This window comes from Stegostoma tigrinum, unplaced genomic scaffold (genome assembly GCF_030684315.1).
Source record: "Stegostoma tigrinum isolate sSteTig4 unplaced genomic scaffold, sSteTig4.hap1 scaffold_311, whole genome shotgun sequence".
In the NCBI taxonomy this organism is placed as follows: domain Eukaryota; kingdom Metazoa; phylum Chordata; class Chondrichthyes; order Orectolobiformes; family Stegostomatidae; genus Stegostoma; species Stegostoma tigrinum.
The window spans coordinates 131,971-158,949 of NW_026728239.1; the positions used below are offsets into that span (position 1 = coordinate 131,971).

The 26,979-nt window shown below is 43.6% G+C and overlaps 1 protein-coding gene across 2 annotated transcripts; it reads right to left on the bottom strand.

The window, feature by feature from the left end:
- Window positions 1-26,979, bottom strand: LOC132208194 (utrophin-like). 2 transcript variants are annotated; one of them, XM_059643881.1, is made up of 6 exons: window positions 26,782-26,979; window positions 17,614-17,699; window positions 13,246-13,403; window positions 12,803-12,969; window positions 11,530-11,641; window positions 1-128 (listed from the first exon to the last, which is right to left on the bottom strand). In XM_059643881.1, the coding sequence occupies exons 4-6, from the start codon at window positions 12,922-12,924 to the stop codon at window positions 69-71; spliced, it is 294 nt and encodes a 97-aa protein (XP_059499864.1). In that variant the 5' UTR covers window positions 12,925-12,969; window positions 13,246-13,403; window positions 17,614-17,699; window positions 26,782-26,979; the 3' UTR covers window positions 1-68. The 2 variants fall into 2 exon arrangements, with proteins under 2 accessions (XP_059499864.1, XP_059499865.1); XM_059643882.1 differs by lacking the exon at window positions 17,614-17,699.

The window sequence follows — 26,979 nt, forward strand, 5'->3', positions numbered from 1 at the left end:
CACCTTTTCCACCTGTTTCTGCCAGTTGCTCGCATGGGTTTTCAATTGCTCCCAAGTTTCCTTCACTTCTATTGACTGTTTGCGGACAGCTTTGGCAATTCTCTGGGCTCTCTCTTCCGGGGTAGGTTCTGGAAATATGAAGTGCAAATAATTTATCAACTATTCATGACTTTGATCTATAGAACTTAAGTTTTCTTTCTAAACCCCTTTCCTCTAAAAGGTCTCTCTGGGCTTTCTCCTGAAATTGGGAATAGAAAGTATAAGACTAAAGATTTTATGACAGGCACATCAATGATAAATTCTCTAATTAGCTAGCAGGTCGCGGAGCCATTTACAGGGAATCACGGAGAGCCAATGCCAAGCCGAATAAAATTCTGCAGATATTTGAAATTTATGACTTCCAAGGAAACTTTAAAAAAGGAGAAGGATTCAAGTGACTAAATGGGTAAAATTCTCAACAAAAGATACGAACAATCCTTTCAGGATCTCTTTCGTAGCTATGAAACAAACATCCAACATAAACCAACTTTCATCTTTCAGGGCTGGCAAGTTAGAACGATAAACCCAAAGTCTACCCTGCATAGTTCTCTCTAGAACTCACTTAATGAGGTTCTTAAGAGATATAGACACAACAAAGTGTGCAGCTGGATGAACACAGCAGGCCAAGCAGCATCTTAGGTGCACAAAGGCTGACATGTTGGACCGAGACCTTTCATCAGAAAAGGGGGAGGGGAGAGGGTTCTGAAATAAATAGGGAGAGGAGGGAGGCGGATCGAAGATAGATAGAGGAGAAGATAGGTGGAGAGGAGACAGACAAGTTAAAGAGGTGGGGATGGAGCCAGCAGAGGTGAGTGTAGGTGGGGAGGTAGGGAGGGGAGAGGTCAGTCCGGGGAGGACGAACAGGTCTCCGGGGCGGGAAGAGGTTAGGAAGTAGGAGATGGGGGTGGGGCTTGAGGTGGCAGGGTGGGCTGGTTTTGGGATGCGGGAGGGGGAGGGGAGATTTCGAAGCTTGTGAAGTCGACATTGATTCCACGGAGACGCAGGGTTCCCAAGCGCAATACGAGGTGCTGCTCCTGCAACCTTCAGGTGGCATCGTTGTGGCACTGCAGGAGGCCCAGGATGGACATCCTATCTGAGGATTGGGAGAGTCAAAACAGTTCACGACTGGGAGGTGCAGTTCTTTAGTGCATTGAGCACAGGTGATTTGCAAAGCAGTCCCCAAACCTCCATTTGGTTTTCCCGATGTAGAGGGGGCCACAAAGGGATCAGCGGATACAGTATACCACATTAGCAGATGTGCAGGTAAACATCTGTTTGATGTGGAAATTCTTCCTGGGGTCTGGGATGGGGGTGAGGGGGGAGGTATTGGGACAAGTGAATTTTAAACATTATGATGACAATATTTGTGGATATATAGGGAAAAGTGCTGGGTGTAGGGGGTGCTGGAGGCGAGTGTGGAGCGGATAAGGGAGTCACCTAAGTGTGGAGGGAAAAATGTCTTTGGTGTGGGGTCGGATTGCAGATGGCAGAAGTGTCGGCGGACGATGCATGGAATCCGGAGGTTGGTGTGGTGGTAGGTGAGGGTGAGGAGGACACTGTTTTGGTCGTTATTATGGGGAGCGGGTATGAGGGATGAGTTGTGGGAAATGCGGGTGACACGGTTGAGGGCGTTTTTGACTATTGAGGAGGGGGATGTTGTGGTTCTTGAACAACCCTCAACAATTTCTCTTTCAATTCCTCCCACTTCCTACAGACAAAGCGGGTGGCCAGTGTACCCACCTGGGCCCAAGCTATGCCTGCCGCTTTGTAGGTTACATGGAACGCTCCCTCTTCCGTACCTACACTGGCCCTCAACCCCACGTCTTCCTCCGTTACATTGATGACTGTATCGGCACTGCCTCGTGCTCCCACAAGGGGCTCTAACATCCACTTCAGCAACACCTTCCTCCCGAACTTTAAGTTCACCTGGACAATCTCTGATACCTCTCTCTCCTTCCTGGACCTCTCTATTTCCAACCACCAAGAAACAAATATCCATTTCAAGTCCACCAACTCCCACCAAATTCCCGCAACAATTCATCCACTTTCCCCATTCCTTTGACTCTGCATCTGCTCCCAGGATGAGGTATTCTACTCTCGTATATCTCAGATGTCCTCATTTTTCAAGGACCACAACTTCCCCCGCTCAGTGGTTGATAACGCCCTCGACCGTGTCTCCAGCATTTCCTGCAACAAATCCCTCTCACCCCACCCTGCAACAACAACCAAAACAAAGTCTTCCTCGTCCTCACGTACCACCCCACCAACCTCCGGATACAACGCATCAGTTCCTTCGAAACTTTGATATTCTCTGGGAGGCTACAGAGGAGGTGGTGGAGCCTTTGGCCTTCATCTTTGAGTCCTCATTGTCTACAGGTTTAGTACCAGAGGAATGGAGGGTTGCAAATGTTGTGCCTTTGTTCAAGAAGGGCAGTAGAGATGACCCAGGTAATTATAAACCATTGAGCATTACATCTGTTGTCGGAAATGTTTTGGAAAGGGTTATAAGAGATAGGTATTATAATCATCGAGCAAGCACCAATTTGATTGGAGATAGTCAACATGGATTTGTCAAGGGCAAGTCATGTCTCACAAACCTCACTGAGTCATTTTAGAAGCTGACGAAGCATGTGGATGAGGGTCGGGCAGTTGACGTGGTGGACATGGACTTCAGTAAAGCCTTTGATAAGGTTCTACATGGTAGGCTACTGGAGAAAACATGGAGACATGGGATTGAGGGAGATTTAGCAGGTTGGATTAGAAACTGGCTTTCAGTAAGAAGGCAACCAGTCGTGGTTGATGGAAAATATTCAGCCTGGAGTCTGATTACTAGTGGTGTGTCTCAAGGATCTGTTTTGGGACCACTGCTGTTTGTCATTTTCACAAATGACTTGGACGGAGGCATTGGTAGATGGGTTACTAAGTTTGCAGATGACACGAAAGTCGGTGGAGTGGTGGACAATGTGGAAGAATGTTGCAGGTTGCATGGAAACTTGGATGAACTGCAGAATTGGGCTGAAAGGTGGCAAATGGAGTACAATGTGGATAAATGTGAGGTGATTCACTTTGGGAGGAATAATAGGAAGGCAGAATATTGGGTCAATGGAAAGATTCTTGGTAGTGTTGCTGTGCAGAGGGATCTTGGTGTTCATGTACGTAGATCCCTGAAAATTGCCACCCAGTTTGATCGTGCTGTTAAGGCGGCTTACGGTGTATTAGGTTTTATTGGTCGAGGGATTGAGTTCCAGAGCCGTGATGTCATGCTGCATCTGTCCAAAAAGCTAGTGCGGTCTCACTTGGAATACTGTGTACAGTTCTGGTCACCCCATTCCAGGAAGGATGTGGAAACATTGGAAAGGTGCAGAGGAGATTTACCAGGATGTTGCCTGGTCTGGAGTGAAGGACTTCTGAAGAAAGGCTGAGGGACTTGGGTCTGTTCTCGTTGGAGAGAAGATGGTTCAGAGGGGATTGAATAGAGACATACAAGATGATCAGTGGATTAGATAGGGTGGACAGTGAGGGTCTTTATCCGAGGATGATGATGTCAGCTTGTATGAGGGGGCACAGCTAAACATTGAGGGGTGATAGATTTGAGATAGATGTCAGAGGCAGGTTCTTTACTCAGAGTGGTAAGGACGTGGAACCCCCTGCCTGCCAATGTAGTTAGCTCAGCCACATTAGGGACATTTAAACAGTCCTTGGATATGGATGATAATGGGATCATGTAGGGGGATGGGCTCAGATTAGTTCACCGGTCCGCCCAGATCGTTGCAATGGGCAAAAAAGCACACCATTGTCTCTACTTCCCAGGAGGCTAAGGTAATTCTGTGCGTCCACAAGGACAACTTTCACTGATGTACCACAGAAAGCATCCTATCTGGATGCATATCACAGCACGGTTCCTTCAGCTAAACAATCACAAGTTATTATGGCTCCTGCCTTTCTTCTTCAAGGCAGAATTGGTTCTGCTTTGTCATAACTATATTGGGAGAAAATCCATGCTCAGTGCAAGTTAATTCTTCCAACAACTGAGATACCATGGAATACTGAGCAATGAGTTGGTGTGAGAGAGAGAGAGAGAGAGAGAGAGAGAGAGACAAAGACAGAGAGGTTGGTCGGGGGGGGGGGTGGAGGGAGACAGGGACAGAGAGAGAGATGGGCGATGAGGGAGAGAGAGAGGCAGACAGACAGACAGAATGGGCGACAGAATGTGAGCGTGTGAGTGCCTGCATCAGACAGTGTGAGAGATGTTGCTGAGGTGGAGATAGTTGAGAGTGACGATCACCAACGATCTCTCCTGGTCCACCCAGATCGTTGCAATGAGTGAAAACAGCACACCAATGCCTCTATTTCCCCAACAGCAGCTTCTTCACCGCTGCTATTGGACATCTGACAAAGGAAGTCAGGAAACATATCAAAGAAAAAGAGACAGCCTATAAAATGGCCAAGAGCACTGGGAAATCAGAAGATTGGGAAGGCCACAAAAACAGACAGAGGATAACAAAGAGAGCAATCAGGAAGCAGAAGATCATATATGAAGGTAGGCAAGCTAGTAATATTAGAAATGACAGTCAAAGCTTTTTTCAATACGTAAGAAGCAAACGAGAGGCAAAAGATGATATTGGGCCGCTCCAGATTGATTCTGGAAGGCTATTGATGGGAGAAAAGGAAATAGCTGAAGACCTTAATAAGTACTTTGCGTCAGTCTTCACAATGCAAGACATGAGTAGTCTGCCAACAATTAGGGAGAGCCGGGGGCAGAGTTGAGTACAGTAGGCATTACAAAAGAGCAAGTGCTAGAAGAGCTCAAGGGTCTAAAAACTGATAAATCTCCTGGCCCCGATGGGCTACATCCTAGAGTTCGGTGGGAGGTGGCTGAGGAAATCGCAGAGGCTTTGGTCGTGATCTTTCAAAAGTCACTGGAGTCAGGGAAAGTCCCAGATGATTGGAAAATTTCTGTTGTAACTCCCTTGTTTAAGAAAGGATCAAGGCAAAAGATGGAAAATTACAGGCCGATTAGCCTAATCTCGGTTGTTGGTAAAATTCTAGAATCCATTGTCAAGGATGAGATTTCTAAATTCCTGGAAGTGCAGGGTCAGATTAAAACAAGTCAGCATGGATTTAGTCAGGGGAGGTCATGCCTATTCGAATTCTTTGAAGAGGTGACAAGTATGTTAGACCAGGGAAACTCAGTAAATGTTGTCCATCTAGACTTCCAAAAGGCCTTCGATACAGTGCCTCACAGGAGGCTGCTGAGCAAGGTGAGGGCCCATGGTGTTCGAGGTGAGATACTGGGTTGGATTGAGGATTGGCTGTCTGACAGAAGGCAGAGAGTTGGGATAAAAGGCTCTTTTTCGGAATGGCAACCGGTGACGAGTGCTGTCCCGCAGGGTTCAGTTTTGGGGCCACAGCTGTTCGCCTTATATGTTACTGATCTGGATGAAGGGACTGGGGGCATTCTGGCGAAGTTTGCCGAAGATACGAAGATAGGTGGACAGACAGGTCCTACTGAGGAGGTGGGGAAGCTGCAGAAAGATGTAGACAGTTTAGGAGAGTGGTCCTCGAAATGGCTGATGAAATTCAATGTGAGTAAATGTGAGGTTTTGCACTTTGGTAAAAAGAATACAGGCATGGACTATTTTCTAAATGGTGAGAAAATTTGCAAATCAGAAGTGCAAAGGGATCTGGGAGTGTTGGTCCAGGATTCTCTACAAGTTAACTTGAAGGTCGAGTCCGTAATTAAGAAAGCGAATGTAATGTTGGCGTTTATCTCAAGAGAGTTGGAATATAAAAGCAGCCATGTGCTTCTGAGGCTTTATAAGGCTCTAGTTAGGCCCCATTTAGAAAACTGTGTCCAATTTTGAGCCCAACACCTCAGGAAGGACATACTAGCCCTGGAGCGTGTCCAGCGGAGGTTCACACGGATGATCCCTGGAATGCTAGGTTTAATGTATGATGAACGGCTAAGGATCCTGGGATTGTCCTCATTAGAGTTCAGAAGGTTGAGGGGCGATCTAATAGAAACTTACAAGATAATGTATGGTTTAGAAGGGGTGGACGCTCGGAAGTTGTTTCCGTTAGGCGGGGAGACTAGGACACGTGGGCACAGCCTTAAAATTAGAGGGGGTAAATTTAAAACTGAAATGAGACGGCATTTCTTCAGCCAGAGAGTGGTGGGCTTGTGGAATTCATTGGCGCAGAGTGCAGTGGAGGCCGGGACGTGAGATGCCTTCAAGGCAGAGATCAACAAATTCTTGATCTCAAAAGGAATCAAGGGCTATAGGGAGAGTGCAGCGAAGTGGTGTTGAAATGCCCATCAGGCATGATTTAAATGGTGGAGTGGACCGGATGGGCCGAATGGCCTTACTTCCACTCCTCTGTCTTAAGGTCTTATGGACAGGTACATGGATGGGCAGGGAGCAAATGGACACAGACCCTTAGAAAATAGGTGACAGGTTAGACAGAGGATCTCGATCGGCGCAGGCTTGGAGGGCCGAAGGGCCTGTTCCTGTGCTGTAATTTTCTTTCTTCTCTTTATTTGTACTCTTGCCTCTCTCTTACCTTTATAGCTGAAAAAAAACTCCTGCAATTTTTTTTTAATATTACCCTCATTAATATTGCCCTCATATTTCATCATCTTCCCCCTTATTGCCTTTTTAGTTGTCCTCTGCTAGTTTTCGAAAGGCTTCCCAATCCTCTGGCTTCCCACTCACCTACACCACATTTTATCCTTTTTCTTTTGCTTTCATCCTGTCCCTGACTTATCTTGTTAGTCGTGGTTGCTGATCTTTTCCTGATCTCAACTCCACTCTCCTGCCAGCTCCCCATGGCCCTTGATCCCTATTTTTCATCAGAAACATATTTATTTCTTTCCTGGATCGGTCGATTGGTGCTGCCTCCATTGCATTCAGAGGCAATGAATTCCACAGATTCACAACCCTCTCCTCATCTCCATTTTGACAATTCCATCTCTCACTCAACAGCCACAGCTTCTTGTTTGAGACTGTTCCACAATGCAGAACATGTGCTCAATGCCCATCTTTTCAATCCCCTTTACTATTTTATATACCTCAATCAGAACCACCCCCTCACTCTTTCGAACGCCAGCAAGTACAAGCGCAAGCTACTCAGCCACTTCTCATATGACAGCCCTTTCATCCCTGGAATCAATCAGTTAAACCTCCTCCGAACTGCCTCCAGTACAAACGTATCCATCCTCAGTGAGGGGATCTAAACTGGACACAACACTCTGGTCTCACCAACACCCAATGTATGAGGAAAAACACTTTGTTACTTTAATGATCCAGTCCTTTTGTGACAAATGCCAGAGTTCCATCTGCCTTTCTTATGCTATGCTATACCTGCATACCCACTTTCGGCTATTCATGCACAAAGGCAGCCAGATAACAGACTCTGAATCTTCCTTCCATTTAAATAATAATTCGCCCTTTTTTCCCCTGGGCAAAACAGGCAAGCCTTGTGCTTATCCACATAAACCACCTGCCAGATTCTGGTCCATTCTCCTCGCCTGTCAATGTTCCGCTCTGTATGTTCTATTTCACATCACAGGCTGTTGTCCCACCTATTTCAGAATCATCCATGCATTCTGTTATGTTACATTTTGTCTCTGCTTACATATCATTTGTATAGGTTACAAATAGTTGAGGTCAGAGAACTGAACCCGCAGCACCCCACGAGTGACAATTCACCATCCAGGCAAAGACTCATTTATCCTGACACTCAGCTTTCTGTCAGTTAGCCAAGCCTTTATTCAAACCAATATTCTACCCTTCATCCCCTTGGATCTAACGTTCTGGTTCACATTTTTATGCAGCAACTGGTCAAATTCTTTCTGGAAATCTCAATATGCCACATCCCTCGGATCCCTGTACAAGATCCTCAATTCTGCCACCTCATCAGTTCCTGACTTCATTACAGCTTTTGTTCAAACATGGTCGAAAGAGTTGAATTCCGGAGGTGAGCTAAGGATGGCTACATTTGACCGAGTGTGGCATCAAGGAGCGCTACCAAAACTGGAGCTGATGGGAATCCAGCAGAAACTCACCACTGGTTCGAATAATATCTGCACAGAGGACGATATTTTTTCCATTCTTTCATGGGAAAGAGGGCATTGCGGGTTAGACCAGCTTTTATTGCCCATCTCAAATTGCATAACTGATATCTGGAGTTCCATGTAGGCCACACCAGGCGACGCAGTTTCCTTCCCTAAAGAACATCAGTGAATCAGATGGGTTTTTCCAACAATTGACAATGGATTTACGGTCATCATTAGACTCTTAATTCCAGATTTTCATTGAATTCAAATTCCATTATGTGCCATCGTGGAATTTGAACCAAGTCCTCAGCACATTACCTGAGTGTTTGGATTAATAGTCCAGTCATAATACCATTAGGTCATCGCCTCTCCTAAAGGGAGGCATTTTGGTTGTTGGAGGTCACCTGCAGGAGGTCCTGAGAGTACAGTCCTAAGCCTAACCATCTTCAGCTGCCTTATCAATGACCTTCTCTCCATCATAAGCTCAGAAGTGGGGATGTTCACCAGAGATAGCAGAATATTCAGCATCATTCACCACTCCTCAGATAGTGAACCTGTCCATGTCCAAATGCAACAAGGCCAGAACGATGTCTAGGCTTGGGCTGCTAAGTGGCAAGTCGCATTTATACTTTACAAATACTAGGTAATGACCATCTCTAGTAAGAGAAAATCCATAACTTGTCCCTCGACATTCAATGGTGTAACCATTACTGAAGTGTCCGCTATCAAAATCCCAGGTTTTACCAGTGAACAGAAATTCAACTGGACTTCCTATTTAAATGCAGTGGCTACAAGAGCAGGCCCAAAGTTCGGATTACTGCATCAAGTAACTCACCTCCTGATTCCCCAGGCCTGTCTACCAGCTACAGGAACAAGTCAGAAGAATGGTGGAATACTCCCCACTTGCCTAGATGGGTGCAGATGCAAAAGCACACAACAAGTTCAACACCATCCAGGAAAAAGCAACCTACTCCCTCCAGTGCTCAAAAGCAGCAGTGTGTACCATCTATGAGATGCACTGAGAAATCTGCAAAAGATCCTGAGATCGGACTTTCCAAACCTATGACAAATTTCAGCTACAAGGGCAAGGGTAACAGATATATGAGAACAGCACCACCTACAACACCCTGTCTAAGCCACTCACCATCTCAACTTGGAAATATATTGCTGTTCTTTCACTATCACTGGGTCAAAGTCCTGGAAATTCGCCCCTGACTGACTGAGTCTACCTACAGCACATGGACTACAATGATTCAACAATGACAAGTGTAACTAAGGATGGGAAGTAAATGCTGGCCCAGTTAGTGATGCCAGTGGCCCAGAAACAAATAACAATTAAGTATCACCTATCTCTTCTTAATTCCAGTTTCTCATGCAGCACCATTCTGATTAATCTATAAAACCTGGTCTTTCTATAGAATGCTCAAAGCTACACACAGTACTCAGTTGTGATCAAATCATAGTCTGCACAATATTAAGAACCATCACTGGCTGATGAGTATGATTGCCCAGCTAGGAAATTCCATATCACAGGTGCTGAGCTCTGTGCGGGTTGATTAGCCTGAACTGGAGCCACATATCTGACCACACGTTTAGGAGGTCTTTCGGAGTGGTGGAAGTGGTCTCGGCCTTGAGAACATTGGCATTCCTTTCTCCAGTTCCTTTCCCACACTTCAACTTCTTGTCTGGTGTTCATGAAGAATTATGTGCCTTCATACAGGAGATTCCCCCAAGTTGGTTTCTTCTGAATGGGGATATCCATACTTTGACCTCCAAGTACTGCTTCTTGAAGGAACATTTCAAGGTCTTTGAAATGCTTCCTTTGACTTCTTCTTGTTCAGATGCCTTCCTTGAGTTGGCAAAAATTTACTTTGGTAGTCATAACTTAGGCATCCCAAATACATGGCAATCCCAATGAGGTTTGTTTCAAATCATCATGGCGTCAATGCTGATGCTGGGAGGTTTTTCCTCCTCGCTGATGTGGAGAATCCATGATAAAACTGTGCTGAACAGGTCTTGAAGTGGCAGCTCTATGTTATCCAGGTTTCACAGTCATATAGAAGAGGCTGAACGATGCATGCCTTGAACTCAAGGATCTTGCGATCAGCACAGATGTCACAATTGAGCATTCTCATCCTCTGGAGTCCAAAGGTGCCACTCGCAGATTGGACGTAATGTTAGAATCTCTGTATCGATGTCAGCCTTAAAAGAGAGAGCGCGTCCCATCTAAGGGAAATGTTCTACATTTGGGAGGATTTCTCTGTTAATTTTGATGAAAAGATGGACCACAACATGACAGATTGGTAAAGGATTTGAGTCATCTTGAGGTTCGAACACAGAACATAACAGCGCAGTACAGGCCCTTTCGGCCTTGATGTTGTGAAACCAACCTGAAGCCCAACAAACCTACACTATTCCATTATCATCAATATGTTTATCCAACAACCATTTAAATGCCCTAAAAGTTGGCAAGTCTACTACTGTTGCAGGCAGGGCATTCCACGCCCTTACTACTCTCTGAGTAAAGAACCTACCTCTGACCTCTGTCCTATATCTATCACCCCTCAATTTGAAGCTATGTCCAGCCCGTGTCAAACATGGCCATCCGAGCCAAAAGATTCTCACTGTCCACCCTATCTAATGCTCTGATCATCTTGTACGGTTCCATTAAGTCGCCTCTTAATTTTCTTCTCTCTAACGAAAACAGCCTCAAGTCCCTCAGCCTTTCCTCAAAACGCCTTCCCTCCATACCAGGCAACATCATGATAAATCTCCTCTGCACCTTTTCCAATGCTTCCACATCCTTGCTGTGATGCGGTGACCAGAACTGTAGGTAATACTCCAAGTGCAGCTGCACCAGAGTTTTGTACAGCTGCAACATGCCCTCATGGCTCTGAAACTCAATCCCTCTACGAATAAAAGCTAACACACCGTATGCCTTCTTAACAACCCGATCAACCTGGGTGGCAAATTTAAGGTTGAGGCTAATTCTTCAGTATACTTCTGCAAAGGCCTTAAGGGAGATTTGAAGACTTCTGAGAGCGGAAATGACATTGTGAACCACATACTGAAGTTCCATATGCAAGGTCAGTGTCATTTTCTTCTTCGATTTCAACTGGTTGAGGTTAAAAGGTTTTCCATCAATCCTGTCCAGGCCACTGGGAAGCTTGTTCTTCACGAGATTAAGAATGGCGGTGACAAAGCTGGAGAAAAGGGTGGGCGTGATGACACATTCTTCCTTGAGCCTCAACTTGACCTCAAAGGGCTTCTGCACAATATTGCATTTCTGGTATTGAAGCCTGATTTAAGCTGTTGGCCTTTTATCATTTTAGCAAACTACTTCAACTTTGAGGGAAGATTGTATTTAAATGGTTAAATCCCTAAGTTTCCACTGATTGGAACAATTCTATCAAGTGGAATAATATATTACTCACCGGAGTGCAGTACTCCACCATGGGGCAATGTAACTTGTGTCCCTTTGATGTGCGCCCCGAAAAGAAACAGCTTTGGCAGATGTCAGAATTGAAGTGCTTGAGACTGCGGTACCTATAAAGAAAGAACAAGAAGTAAGAGAAATGTTCATTTTTGTTTAGATATTTTCAACCTTTGAAGGAATGCAAGTTAAGTAGTTAAATTACATATTTCTTTTTATTTTGAAGAAACGGTAAATTGTTTGGGGAGAAACAAATGCTAGGAAAGTCGGGGAAAACTGTCCCAACTCCCCCAGTCAATTTTCATAATGAAATATCTCATCCCTGGAATCATTCCTGTAATTTGGTCCTGCTCTGTCTCCAACATTTTCACAAAGTTCCCTTCACATGGAAGGTTTTCATCTGCCATGGTGGCATAAACCTATTCAGAAGTAACCTTGCCAGAATCTTCCCAGCAATGGAAAGGCTGGTGATCCCATGGTTCTTTGAGCAATCTGACATTTCTCCTTCAGTTTTGTACAAGATATGGCATCTTAAAGATTCTGTGAAATCCTGCCCTGTTCCTCATAGTCCATGAAAAGCTAACAGATCTTGGCCTTCAGAGTTAGGCCACCATTCCTCAAGCTTCAGATGGAATTCAATTGACTCCGGGTCGCTGTTGCTCTTTACTTAGTTATGGCAGTCATAGTTTCATCCACAGTTGGGGTCTCACTTCTTAGACAGGGAGTTGTTTGGTCAGATCAATGGCAGTAACATGCACCTTTTCCAAGATGGTCAATCGTAGAAATGTAGGAGAATAGTTAACCAAAAAGGTTCAATTACCCCTTAGAAATCCTGTCCAAATATGCATTTTAATTTACTAATTATGGACAAGAAGTTTTATCGATCATTTAGCAACACCACAGCAATCACTTTCATAGGATGCACACACACTGATTACAGGACTAATAAAAAGGCCTTTCTGTAAATTCCCAATAATTGCAAATTACAGAAGCAACCGCAAGTCGAGTTACAATCCGTTCTGAGCCACAGTGTCTGTGATCAATGCAACTGTGAACAAAATACCATAAACATGCAGCATTCACCTCTCACAAAAATTAAGGTAAAGAAGTTGATACTTAATTTATCCTAATTACTTCTCTGGTCCATAAATTTGTTGGGATTTTTGACGATTTCAGTTATCATTTACTGACAGAGTTTCCAATAGAACATCTAAAGTTAAAGCTTTCTTTAAAAACTAATTCCCACTAACTTTCTGCTGGTTTGCACATCTCACCTGAAACCTACGATTGGGTACTCTTTGCAGATGTTACACTTAGCCTGATGTTTTGCAGTTTCAGCAGCTGCCACACGGTGTCGAACAGGCAGCCACACCATGGACTGAGGCTCCAATCTCATCCACTCGACAAAGCGTTCAACATCAATCTCTGGTTTGTTCTGGCCCTGGAGGGAATAAAAGATCAGCTGCATGATTAATTATGTCAAGCTTACGTCCGCTATCCTCAGTGATATGGTATCTCATACACTATCACTGGGGTTTCTGACATTGTTTTTTGTCATTAATCTAATAAAAACATTGACTACTTATCAACATGATAGCCTTGGATTAGTGGTGGTACATGTTGGCCTCTGGAACCAATTCAAACCAAAAATGAGCACAAAAATCATACTGGCAAGTGGACCCGCTTGACCTTATGAATTGGTGCAGAGCACACTTACATGTTGGAAGCAACTGCGGATACTTGGTTCAATGTTGCAGCCTCCAAATGAAGCTACCTCACCCAGCTGCCAAGGGATCTGGACTGCATCGTAAAGCAAAAGACTCAGGCTTCGTTGGTCACATAAATCTGTGGGTTCAGCGACTTGTTTGAAGAGATCTGCCAAAGTTATCCAGAAGAAAAATATTGATATTCCTCAACTTAAGGGAGGTAGTTGAGAGTTCAATACATCCAATACATCTTCCTCAATTGCCTTGTTTTGTAAATTATGTTAAAAGATTATTTTATGATCTTGATTGGCTATTTGCAAACAACTGTGGAAACAAAAACTTCTGTTTGTTTACAACAATGGACAATGTATGTTGTATGATTCTCCAAGGAAGTCATTTTGTCAATTTCTTTCTTGATTGTAAATCTCAAAACTCTCTGATATCTCCTCATTCATTTCACAGAGGTAATCTTTGTGTGGACCTGGAAAACATGGGCACTGTCCTCAATGAATATTTTGTGTCAATCTTTACAACGGAGAAGGACACTGCAAGTATAGATATCAGGGCAGAGGACCTCGGAACATCAGAGGTTAAGACATAGGGAGATGCAGCTGGTTTAGCAACTTTAAAAGTGGATACATCTGCAGGCCGAACTGAAACGTATACCAGTTAGCGAGGGAAGTGAGGGAGGAGATATCTGGGCCCCTGGCAGCAATTTTCAAACCCTTGTCAATCACCCGTGAAGTCATGAAGGACTATTAACATTGTCCCACTATTATCAAACGGACAAAGAAACAGACCAGGAAATTAAAGACCAGTCAGAATAATCTCAGCACTGGAGAAGCTACAAAGAGGCATTCTTAGGGGTAGAATGTACTTGCATGAATTAATCAGGGATAGTCAGTATGGATTTGTTAAGATGAGGTCACATTTCAGAAATTTGATCCAAATTTGAGGAGATGTTGGAAGATTGATGAACTTCTGCATTTGATGTTGACTTAGTAAAGTCCCCCTTGGCAGACTGATCAAGAAAGCAACAGTCAACGGGATCAAAGGCAAAGAGGCACACTGGAGCCAAAACTGGCTGAGGCAGAGAGCACAGGGTGATTGATGGTAGAGGGATGTCTATTTGACAGGATGTTTGCTTTCAGTGGGGTTGTGCAGGGCTTGCCACAAGGACCCTTGAAGTTTGTCATGTATATTCTTCATTTGGGCTTAAACACAATTTGTATGACCGTGTCGCTAGCAAATCACTAATTCAGTGAGGAGGATATCGGTGGAATGGTCATGTAAATAACAGCCATGGGATCAAAGGCAAATTGGCAAATTGGTTGACAGACAGGAAGAATAAACTTCAGGAGGAGATCAACAGACAGGTCAGCGGGACACAGCAATTGGAACTCAACCAGGAAAAGTGTGAGCTAACGAACTCGGGAGGGCTAGCAAGGCAAGGGATCACACTATGAAGGGTGTGATCCTGGAGATTACTGAAAAAACCAAGATGCTGCCTGGGCTGGGGGTTCTCATGGAATCATAGAGTACAGAAGAGGTCCTACAGCCCACTAAGGCTGTACCTCTAAAAATACACTGCGACATATACTAGTCCCATTTTTACACACTAGACCATTCTCAAAAATATTATGACATTACAAGTGCTCATCCAAGTACTTTTCAAAGGTTGTACGGTTTCCTGTTTCAACTTCCCTCCCAGGCAATGCATTCCAGACCTTTACCACACTCTGGATGAAAATGATTTTCCGCAAAGCTCCTCTAAATTTCCCGTCTTTCTCTTTAAAATTGTGCCCTGTTGTTATTGATGCTTTAACTAAGGGGAACAATGCTTTCTACTCAACCTATCTATACCTCTCATAATCTTCTATGCCTCTATCAGGACCTCCACTCACCCCGCCAAACGTTCTCTGCTTCACAGAAAATAATCTGAATTTTTCCAGCCTTTCTTCACAGCTAAAATGCTCCAACACATGCAACATCCTTTTCATTCCCTCCAGTACAATCACATCCTTCCTAATGGGTGGTGACCAAAACTCCACACGTGACTCCAGCTGTGGCCTAACCAAACTTTTAAACAGCTCCAAAGTGACCTCCCCACTCTTACAATCTATGCCACGACTGATAAAGGGAGATGTCCTATATGTCTTTGTAACAACCCTTACTAGCCTGACCTGACCCCTTCAGGAATTTATGAACAAGTACCCCAGGGTCCCTTTTCTCCTCTAAGCTTCCCAGTGTCCTGCTATGCATTAGATTTAGATTTAGGTTTTATTATCACATGTATTCAATACAGGGTACAAGAGTACAATGTCACCTCAGACGGTGCCATCTCAGGTACAAAGTACCTCGGTACGAAATTTTAGATGCAGATGTAGAAAATTTATCCATCCTTCTTTACTCAGAGTCGTAGGGGAGTGGAATGCAATGCTGGAGAGGGTAGTGGAGTCAGCCTCATTAGGGGCATTTAATCGGCTATTAGTCAAGCACATGAATGACAGTATAAGGTAGGAGTGGAGGTTAGATAGACCTTAGGATGACGGTAAAAGTTCGGTACAACATCGCGGGCCGAAGGGCCTGTACTGTGCTGTACCATTCCATGTTCTATGTTAGAAAAATAAATGAATAAGTTAACAAGTTCAGCACGACAGTCTTCTTAATATAACAGTAGAAAAGTTTAAAAAGTCAAACATTACAGTCCTTTCTGAAGCCACCAGTTTGCAGACACTCTGAACGAGGGCTCCACAGTGACGGCTCGTATTCCCCTGTGCTGGGCTCAGGCCCGCCCATCCTTGCCAGTGGACTTCACTGCTGACGGCCGTTGCTGTCCGCCATCGGGCATGACAGGCTTTGCCACATGAAGTACTCTCTTATCTTATTCCTTCTTCAGGCTATATCAATTTGCCACTGACCTGCCCAACTGACCGATGCCAAGAGTGGAGCAGACAAGGGGACCTGGTAAAGGTGTTTAAGATTTTGAAGGGCATAGAAAGGATAACTGGAAGTTGCTTTTTCCATTCGTAGACAGGGGAGGGGAGTTGAGGAGAACCTATTTACCCCAGTGTGGTGGGAGTCCTGAGCTCACTGACTGAAAGTGTGACTGATTCAGAAAGTGTCTGAATATTTAAGCAGTATTTAGATGTTCACTTGTGTTGCCGTAGGCTCCAAGGCTATGGGCCAAACAGTCAAAAAGGAAATCAATGCCATGTGAGTTCAATGTAGACAGATCTTTGTTGAGTAGTGCAGGAACTACAGACCACACGGCCTCCTCCTGTGCAACAAACATCCATGAGTCTATAATTACACAGCTTTTCTTGGAGGCATTTCTCCACTTGACTGATTCTTTGTAAAAGCAAGGCTAACAAAATAAATCCTTTTTATTAAAAGCTTCCATCTCACTGAGAAAGCTTCAGGCCAATTTGATAATCTGCTCTCAAAGATCTGCTCATATTTTGATAGTTGGGACAAATTCTACTGTCAGGGCTGACACAATCCACAACATTCTAAATCAATCAACAATATTCCAGAAAGATGATCATTTGCCTATCCGACCGATTTTAACTGATGCTTTAAAAAAATAGAGAAATAAATCTGGATCTGTCAAAAACTAATCAGTTCTTCCTTTGACCATACCCATACGTACCAGCTTTCAATGAAATATGCCCATTAGTTTGTGAGATACATTGTTGACAAACAGCACAACAAATGGGCAAAAACATAACCTCACACTAAGTGTTACCACTGCTGCAACTGAGCACTTGAGTCATACCACACTTCTGAATATTTTTCCCAGTATTCTAATGACGAAAACATGATTGGGAACAAAAACAGCTGCTAAGGTTAGTGTCTTTGAGAAACAATAGCATCATACATATGTAGCGCATCATTTATCTTGCAGGAATGCACTGTGCACATTCTGCACAGACCAAGTTATGACTTAACATTCATAGTGGTAATGACTAATTACAGAAATATACTAATACAGCAAACCTTTTGTTAAACAGCACCCGTGGTACCAGGAATGTGCTGAGTAATCAAAAATTCCAGTTGATCAATAGGTGCACACGCACAAAAAAACACACACTCAATAATCGGAACATAATGCACAGGATATATGCATCACTGTTCTCCTTCATTTACAGTATAAATAACTTCAGTAATGAAGCAACTTTGCCTTAACTAAAACTTACTGGCAGGGAGCCTTCTCACTTGCACCCTCACCAGACATCACAGAGATTATGAGAATACAGTAAACATCTGGTGTATAATTTTTGTCAGTTTATTGAGTGTGCTAGTTTGTTAAACAAAGTTTACATACAGTTAAATCTACAGTTTACATGTGTATCAGCAATGATAGATTTAGTACTGACACTTGTATTTTTCCTCCAGATGATCCTTGTAGAGTCACGTCAAGCCAATTTTCAAAGAAAGCACTCTGATTCTTCCACTCATACCCCTGGAAAAGGAAGTTGCAGAATGTCATGACTGACTTTACTTATTTGAATACAGCATAACATACATAGAACATCGAACAGTACAGGCCCTTCAGCCCACAATGTTCTGCCGAACTTTTACCCTAAACCTCAGGTCTATCTAACCTCCACCCCTATCTTAAACTACCATCCATATGCCTGTCCAATAGTCACTTAAATGCCCCTAATGAGGACGACTCCACGACCCACTCGAGCTGAAACAAAGATCTCTTTGAATTGTCATTTGTCAGACATGTATTGAATCAAAAAACAAATTTCTCACTTCCATAGATTTCTACAGCATCTTAATATGATTTGTGAAGATTATACTCTACCCTTTCATTTAATAAATACAACTTTAAACAAAATGCCACTATATAGAACTTGTATGTTGGTATTTGTGCAGATGCCAATTCAGTTTGTGTGATCTGTTTCGATGCAACGAGTGATAAACACTTTGATTAAAATGGTTGAGAGTAGTATATGTGAGATTTAATACCATGTTTAATCTACAGATAGTCCATCTGCAGGTAGTTATTCATGAGACTCAACTGACATCATGTCTCAGGGGAGCTTGTGATCTCTGGGTTATGCACTGTTTGACCATTGCCGACTGGTCACTAGTTGAGTGGAAAGAGAACTACTAGCTGCTATCCATTTTCAACAAGTGATCACGATAATCTACCTGTGTTTCAACGTCCCATCAACATTCAAGAATTATTGCTCGAAGAGGCTTCTGTGTAACAAATAGGAGCGGAATCAAGATCAGCCATGTTGTTTTCCCTATCTGAACAAGCTGCCAACACCATACATAAAGGGACCGTCTTAATCATTCTTATACAATTAACTTTTACAATAGACAACAGGGGCAGGATAAGGCCATTCGGCCCTTCGAGCCAGCACCACCATTCATTATAATCATGGCTGATCATCCACAATCAGTATCCTGTCCCTGCCTTATCTCCATAACCCTTGATTCCACTATCTTTAAAAGCTGTATCTATCTCTTCTTCAAAGTGTCCAGAGACTTGCCCTCCACTGCCTTCTGGGGCAGAGCATTCCATATATCCACCACTCTCTGGGTGAAGAAGTTTTTCCTCAACTCTGTTCTAAATGCCCTATCCCTTATTTTGATACTGTGTCCTCTGGTTCTGGACTCAATCATCAGCAGAAACATGGTTCCTGCCTCCAGAGTGTCTAATCCTTTCATAATCTTATACATCTCAATCAGACCCCTTCTCATCCTTCTAAGCCATGTCCCGGTACAGCTGCAGATGGACCTCTTTGCTCCGATACTCAATTCCTCTTGAAGGCCAGCATGCCATTGGCTTTCTTCACTGCCTGCTGTACCTGCATGCTTGCGTTCATTGACTGATGTACAAGAACACCTGCATCTCGTTGTACTTCCCCTTGACCTAACCTGACTCCATTTAGATAGTAATCTGCCTTCTTGTTCTTGTCACCAAAGTGGATAACCACACATTTATCCACATTAAACAGCATCTGTCATGCATCCGTCCACTCACCTAGCCTGTCGAAGTCACCCTGTATTCTCATAACATCCTCCTCATATTTCACACTGCCACCCAGCTATGTGTCATTGGCAAATTTGCTAACATTACTTTTCATGCCTTCATCTATATCATTAATGTATATTGTAAACAGCTGCTGTCCCAGCACCGAACCTTGTGGTACCCCACTGGTCACCACCTGCCATTCTGAAAGGGACCCGTTTATCACTAGTCTTTGCTTCCTGTCAGACAGCCAGTTTACAACCAAAGTCAGTATTTTGCCCACAATACCATGTGCCCGAATTTTGCTCACTAATCTCCTAAGTGGGACTTTATCAAAGGCTTTCTGAAAGTCCAGGTAGACTACATCCACGAGTTTTCCCTCGTCCATTTTCATAGTTACGTTCCCAAAAAATTCCAGAAGATAAGTCAAGCACAATTTCCCCTTCGTAAATCCATGCTGACTCTGACCTATCCTGTTGCTGCTGTCCAAATGAATCGCAATTTAATTTTATAATTCTTTCCCACCACTGACGTCTGGCTAACCGGTCGATAATTTCCATTTTCTCTCTCCCTCCTTTCTTGAAAAGTGGGACAACATTAGCCACCCTCCAATCCGCAGGAACTGATCCTGAATCTAGAGAACATTGGAAAATGATTACCAATGTGTTCACAATTTCTAGAGCCACCTCCTTAAGTACCCTGGGATGCAGACCATCAGGACGTATCAGCCTTCAGACCCAACAGTCTATCCAACACCATTTCTTGCCTAATATAAATATCCTTCAGTTCATCCATTACCCTAGGTCCTTCAGCCACGATTACATCTGGGAGATTGCTTGTGTCTTGCCTAGTGAAGACAGATCCAAAGTACCTATTCAACTCTTCTGCCATTTCCTTGTTCCCATTAAATAAATTCACTCGTTTCTGTCTTCAAGGGCTCAATTTTAGTCTTAACCATTTTTTTTCCACACACCTAAAAAAAACTTTTACTATCCTCCTTTATATTTTTCGCCAGTTTTCCTTCGTACCTCATTTTATTCTCTGCGTATTGCCTTTTTAGTTATCTTCTGTTGCTCTTGAAAAGCTTCCCAGTCCTCCGGCTTCCCGCTAATCTTTGCTCGGTTATACTACTTCTCTTTCATCTTTATAGAGTCCTTAACTTCTCTCGTCAGCCACGGCCATCCCTGCCTCCCCTTAGGATCTTTTTTCCTCCTTGGAATGAACTGATCCTGCATCTTTTGCATTATATCCAGAAATACCTGCCATTGTTGTTTCACTGCCATCCCGGCGAGGGTATTGAACCATTGAACTTTGGCCAGCTCCTCCCTCATAGCTCCCTAGTTCCTACAATGCTGACACTTCCAATTCTCCCTTCTCCCTCTCAAATTGCAGATCAAAAATTATTGTATTATGGTCACTACCTCCTCATGGCTCCTTTACTTCGAGGTCCCTGATCAAATCCGGTTGGTTGCACAACACCAGATCCAGAATGGCCTCCTCCCTGGTACGCTCCATACTGACTCTACATCTCCTGATTCTATGTCCCCACTCGCAAGGGACTGGAGATTTTATATTTCTTCACATTCATAATTTCATATTTTTTCACTATTTTTATTATTACTTCATTTCATATTTCTTTACTTCTGACTATTTTAAATACAACAGGTTTTCTTATGCTACATCAGTGACGACATTTCAAAGGTAGTTTAGCTGCCTATAAAGTACTTTTTATGCCTGAGACCATAAAATGTGCTACATAAATGCAGTTCTTTCTTTTATTAACTGCTGTAGTTGTGTATTTCTTTGCCAATGGAGGATTGGCTACAATTACACAGAGTAACATAAGTGAAATACATTTCCAAGACAAAATTCCAAACCATGGTTACTCAATTAGAATAATAAAATATTGGCTGTTTGCAACCGAACACTGTAGATGAGCGAGCGTCACTTAGTCAGTAAAGTACCAAATAAATATGTTCCCGACATGGAGAATACAAATGAAAACTACGGTAATGCTCACAGGAAATTGGACAATGTTCTATTTTATGATCACAGCAATGCCATATCATCAACACATGCTTTAATAGATAATAAGTCACTCTGCGATATTTATTCATTTGTTTTTCATTCTCAAGATCATCTTGGCAAATCCTGTGAACCGGGACCACTTAGTTAGGACTTAGTTCGCATTTTTTTCCACCTATAATATCCATGGTTTATCCATCTCCACTCTATGTTTGTCTGCAGGAAGATGAGTTGACAGGGGGTTTACAGTTTTAATTCATACAGATATATGTCCAATGTTTGTAAACATCTGTCTGTAGCTCGAATCTATGCTGTTGTAATAAATAGGTATTCTTGTTAAGAACAGAAAAGTGAAAACTGCCGGGTTAGAAAGTTCCAGCTACGCGCTTACCTGATGGAAATGCATTGACTGTGATATTAATATATATAATTGTTAATTGAGAATACTGACGAATTTTGCTTATTGTTTCTGTGATGATCTAAACAATCCATTTGTCAACACTATAAAGTAGATATTGTTATTGTAAATACCCCTGAAAATGCAAAGAAAATTTCAAGAGGGGCCAAATAAGTAGTGTTGGGGAACAAAGAAATGGCAGAGGAACTGAACAAGTATTTTGCATCAGTCTTGAGGTTGGAAGGCACCAGTAGTAGAGCTTTAAGGGAGTCTGAAGCAGAAGTGAGTGCAGTGGCCATCACTAAGGAGAAGGTACAGGGGAAGCTGAAGGGTCTGTGTGGAATTTGTACATTCTCTCCATGTCTGCATGTGTCTCCGCCAGGTGCTCTGATTTCCATCCACAGTCCAAAGATGTGCAGGCAAGGTGGATCAGCCGTGGCAAATGTGAGCTTGCCGGGAAACAGTACAGGGCTGGGTCTTGGTGGGATGTTCTTTGCGGAGGTGGTGCAGACCCAATGGCCTCTTTCCGCTCTGTAGGAATTCTATAATTCAGAGAAGATGGTAAATTACATGGACCAGATGGACTGCCCCCCAGAGTTCTGAAGGAGATAAGTGAGAAGACCATTGGTGATCTTTCAGGAATTACTGGAGTCAGGGTGGGTCCCAAAGGAGTGCAAAATGGCAAATATAACACCCCTGTTTAAAATGGAGGGAGGCAAAAGATGAGAAATTACAGACCTGTTAGCCTGGCGCTGGTCATTGGGTCAGATTTCAGAGTCTATTATTAAGGATGAGACCGGACAATGCTTGGAAGTACATGGCAATACTTGGAAATACATGGTAAATTGGGCTGAGAAAACACAACTTTGTCAAGGGAAGGTCTCTGTTAGATTCTTTGGGAATGTAACCAGTGAGTCAAAACCAAAGAGAGCCATTGAACTTTATCTATTTGGAATTCCAGAAAGCCTTTGACAAGGTGACACACAGGAGTCTTCAAAATAAAAAATGAGCTTATGGTGTTCGGGAGTAGGTACTGGCATGGACAGAGGATCGGCTAACTGGCGGAATGCAGAGAGTGGCAATAAAAGGGTCTTTTTCAGGATGGCGGCCAGCAACTACAGGACTTCCGCACTCATCAGAGATCAGACTACAGCCATTCACGTTATACATTAGCAATCTCGACAAAGGAACTGATGGTATTGTTGTCCACAGGGCGTTGTTGCTAAGTCTGCAGATGACATTTCGATAGGTGGAGAGGCAAGTAGTGTGAGGAAGTGGGGAGGTCACAGAGAGTCTGTAGAGATGGGCAAGTACAGGCATAGACTATTTTCTAAATGGGGAAAGGCTTCAGAAATCTGAACCACAAAGATGCCCCAGTTCAGGATTCTTTTAACATGCAGGTTCAGTTGGCAGTTGGGAAGGCAAATGCAATATCAGCATTCATTTCAAGACGGCAAAAATATAAGAGCAGAGATGTATTGCTGAGGCTGTGTAAGGCTCTGGTTATCTTGCATTTGGAATATTAAGAGCAGTTTTTGGCCATCTATCTAAAGATGGATGTGCTGGCCTTTGTCAGGGTCTAGAGGAGGTTCTCAAACATAATCCTGGGGATGAAGGCACTGTCACGTGAGGAGTGGCTGAGAACTCTGGGTCTGTACTCGATGGAGTTTAGAAGGACGAAGGGGGTCACACTGAAGGTCAGTCAGGCCTGGATAGAGTGGACATGGAGATGATGTTTCCACGAGTAGGAGAGACCAGGACCTGAGGGCACAGCCTCAGAGTCAAAGGGACCACCTTTCAGGATGGAGGTGAGGAGGAATTTCTTCAGTCAGAAAGTTGTGAATCTGTGGAACTCATTGATGCAGAAAGCTGTGGAGGCCAAGTCAGAGTTGATTTCAGGCATAGATAGATATGTTCTTGCTTAGTGAGGACACAGGAGGTTGAGAATGACAGATCCCACTCAATGGGCTGAATGGTCTAAATCTGTTCTGAAATCTGAAGGTCTAAAACACTGGAATGTTAGTTCAGTGTTATTTTTATTGCACTGCAAGGACAGTATCTCTCCAAAAGACCTAACAAATTTTCCCACTCTGTTGTTGCAAACATATTCAGTAACTAGCAACAATGCTCCTATAGTGCCTCCCTCAGCCGACGCTAGTTAGTTCTACACTCATCGTAACTGCACGTGTTTGCCACCACTGAAACATCCCGGTATTACTGGCACTAGTGCCATGTTTAAAGGCTATTGTGAACCAGTAAAATACCCAGAATCCAGAACTGCCTTGTACAGTTCATTGCAATTGTCCCAGACAGGGCAGGAAAGGGGAAATTAGCACCTTATTTACAGTTAGGGACCTGGAGGTCCTGGTGGATGGATTGGTGCAGTGGAGGACTGTCCTCTTTCCCAAGGACAAGCACAGGAGGCCACAACACAATATTCAGCCAGACTCATCTGAGGCTGTCCAGTGTCAACGCAGTCTCAACCACCAGAAGAACCATACAGCAGTGCTGCAGGATCAGTGACCTCTGCTCCAATGGAAGAGGATCCTCATTGGTCTCTGCTACCTCACATTCACACTCTCTCTAATTCTGCACCACCCTTCAGCACAGCTCATGTAATACCATTCTCACCAAAGCATTCAATGTCTGTCTTCGCTTGCTCTCGTCTACTTGAGGCCCCAAGGCTATTAATCCTGTATGTTCTCTGTGCCTCTTGCTCTCACCCAGGAGACCTCACCTCCCTTCCCAAACATACATGAGCACTAACAAATGCACCAGCTCATTTCATCTCACTCAATTCCTCCCTTTGTTTCATTCCAGGAAAAACAGCCCACAGTAGGGCAGAAAGAGCTAACACAGGTAGTGAGGTGTCTAATGTTTGACTTCTCACAACCTATGACGACAGTGTCCTGACCATGATCATTCTGAGCAGCCAACTGATTGCATCCAAGCCCCTCGAGTGATATCAGACAATGCCCTGGAGTTACCTAGATCTGCTGCCTGAAAGTGCCTCGCTTGACTGGAGACCATTCCCCTCGGAACCTGAAGCATGACCATGTGGTTGGAGACAATGCAATGCCTTCTGTGCTTCTGCAGCTGGCACAGACTGCAGGTGTGAGATCAACATATCACGGTGCTGAACGGCAACACATCCACTCCTTTGATTGATGACTGCTGACAAGCATGACAAGCTGTCTGGCTTGGTCTCGATGCTAAAAAGTTAATCAACATAGTAGCGTTATGAGTCTGTTAGATGTGGCGGAGGGGCAAACCTTAAGAAGACAAGGCAAATGAAGACAAGGCAGAGGAGCTGTTAGCATTCATGCAGGGACACAATGAGAGTTGAGAGCTCAAGCAACGTGTCCTGATGTGTAACGTGGCCCAATACACGAATGGGTGCCTGTCCCTGCATCCAAAAGTGCCCTGGCAGTAGCACTGCAATGAGGGGGGCTGCTGCAATGAAGTACAGAAGAGTACTGAAAGCAGATCTGTGATGTGCCATGATGTGCTGAGGCTGGAACATGTCACATGTCAAAACTGTGGACATGGGGTGCTCCTGATGGGTGTGGCTGCAGATGCTGCGGACTAGTGCCCAAGTTGGAGGTGCAGAGGAGCATTGAGCAATGTGGAAGCACCACACACCCACTCAGAATTTCATGTCGTTAATTCGGAGCATCCAGTTTCTGTCTGGCAGGTAGAAAAAGGGAATAAGTACTAATGAGGGTGGTACTGAGAAATAGTGCATGTCGTTCAGTGCTCCCCAGCGAGAATTTCAGCTCAATATCTACAATTTCCCTGGAAAAGGCAACATTTTGGTTTTGACATCCTGAAGCAGCTTGAGCTGCTATCAATATGAAGGGTACGCACCTAATGAAGAATGTCAAAATTGACAGTCGCAATAACAATTTAATATTGGAACACATCTCATGCAGACAAAGCTCAATTTTATATTAATAGTAAATTCAAGGTGATTGGGGTGGATAGGAGGACACCGAAAGTTTAACCCTGGACGTCCATTGCCAAGTCCTAGAATTGTATCCAGCCTGGACTGAAAGAAAATAAAATTCTCTCCGCTTGCAAGGATTCCCCAATATACTGTCACAGTCCTAATACATTTCCAAGTGAAGTGCATAACATTATTCCTAAATGGAGTTTACTAAACAATCTGACTGAGATAAGCTGAACGACAATTAGTCTGGAAAATACCACAATGGCACAGTTCATGCTCTTCAAGATACTGGCGAGGTTAAAAAGTCTCAGTTATGAGATAGACTGGTATGCTGGGTTTGTTTTCCTTGGAGCAGAGGAGGCTGAGGTTGGGGTTGGGATCTGATTGAGGCAAAGAAAATTATGACAGGCACGGGCAGAATACATTGTGAGAATCCTTTCTCCATGGCACATGTGTCTAAGACCAGATGGCACAAGTTTACGGTGAGGATTAAATGCTTTGGAGGAAGTCTGAGGAAAAGCTTTTTCATCTAAAAAGTGGTAGACGTATGGAGCACGCTGCCTGAGAGGGTAGTTGAGGCAGGTATTCTCAACATTTAAAAAGCATCTGGGATGAGCATTTAAAATGCTCGGTCAAGTAGGCTGTGGAACAAGTGCAGATAAATGAGATTAGTGCAGCTTGGTGTATGTTGGGAGGCATAGACACGGTGTTTCTATGCTGTATGACTCTACGAGATTGAGGGTCACATAAAAATTTATTCCACATCTGGCCGTTTATTCCTTGACATTAACTGGATGATGTTCATATTGTGTACTTTATACACGTCTTTCTCCAGCACTAACATTCGTCACCGTGAAGAGCATTACAATCAGAGTGTCGAGATGTCTACACGATCCTGTACAGATCTGACCAAATGGATTCCAAAGTATATCAGTTTCAATTTTACGATTTAAAACAAAAATCGCTAAAACTTTCAACTACTTTATCTGTTTAAGTGAAATGAAATTAGAACATACTGAAACCTTATGTCAACAATACCAGGATTGATTTTAATCAGTCGACAATCTTCATATTCACTGAACGGATCATGTACATATCAAAATCCAATCCATCGGATGCAGTTTAAATGCACCTGAGGAGAATCTAAACATACTACATTAAAAAGTGTAAATCATACATACGTATCAAATACGTTCAGCAGCCAGTTCAGACACATGTCGACACAGAGTGGCACATTGACCAAGTCCTTGTGGTTTTGTTCCAAAACATCATAAATGGACGTTAAACAGTTGATTACTTCAGTCACATTCAGAAGTTGCTCGGTTTGTGTCAATTTGTGTTGATCAAAGACGCGTTGCGCTGTGTGCAACTCCAACAGA

Excerpts from the sequence above, each read along its gene's own strand:
- LOC132208194 (XM_059643882.1), bottom strand. The coding sequence starts at position 12,924 with ATGAGATTGGAGCCTCAGTCCATGGTGTGGCTGCCTGTTCGACACCGT. Across the intron at positions 11,642-12,802 it reads TACCCAATCGTAGGTTTCAG|GTACCGCAGTCTCAAGCACT; the intron begins GTGAGATGTGCA and ends CTTTCTTTATAG. Across the intron at positions 129-11,529 it reads TGGTGGAGTACTGCACTCCG|AACCTACCCCGGAAGAGAGA; the intron begins GTGAGTAATATA and ends TCATATTTCCAG.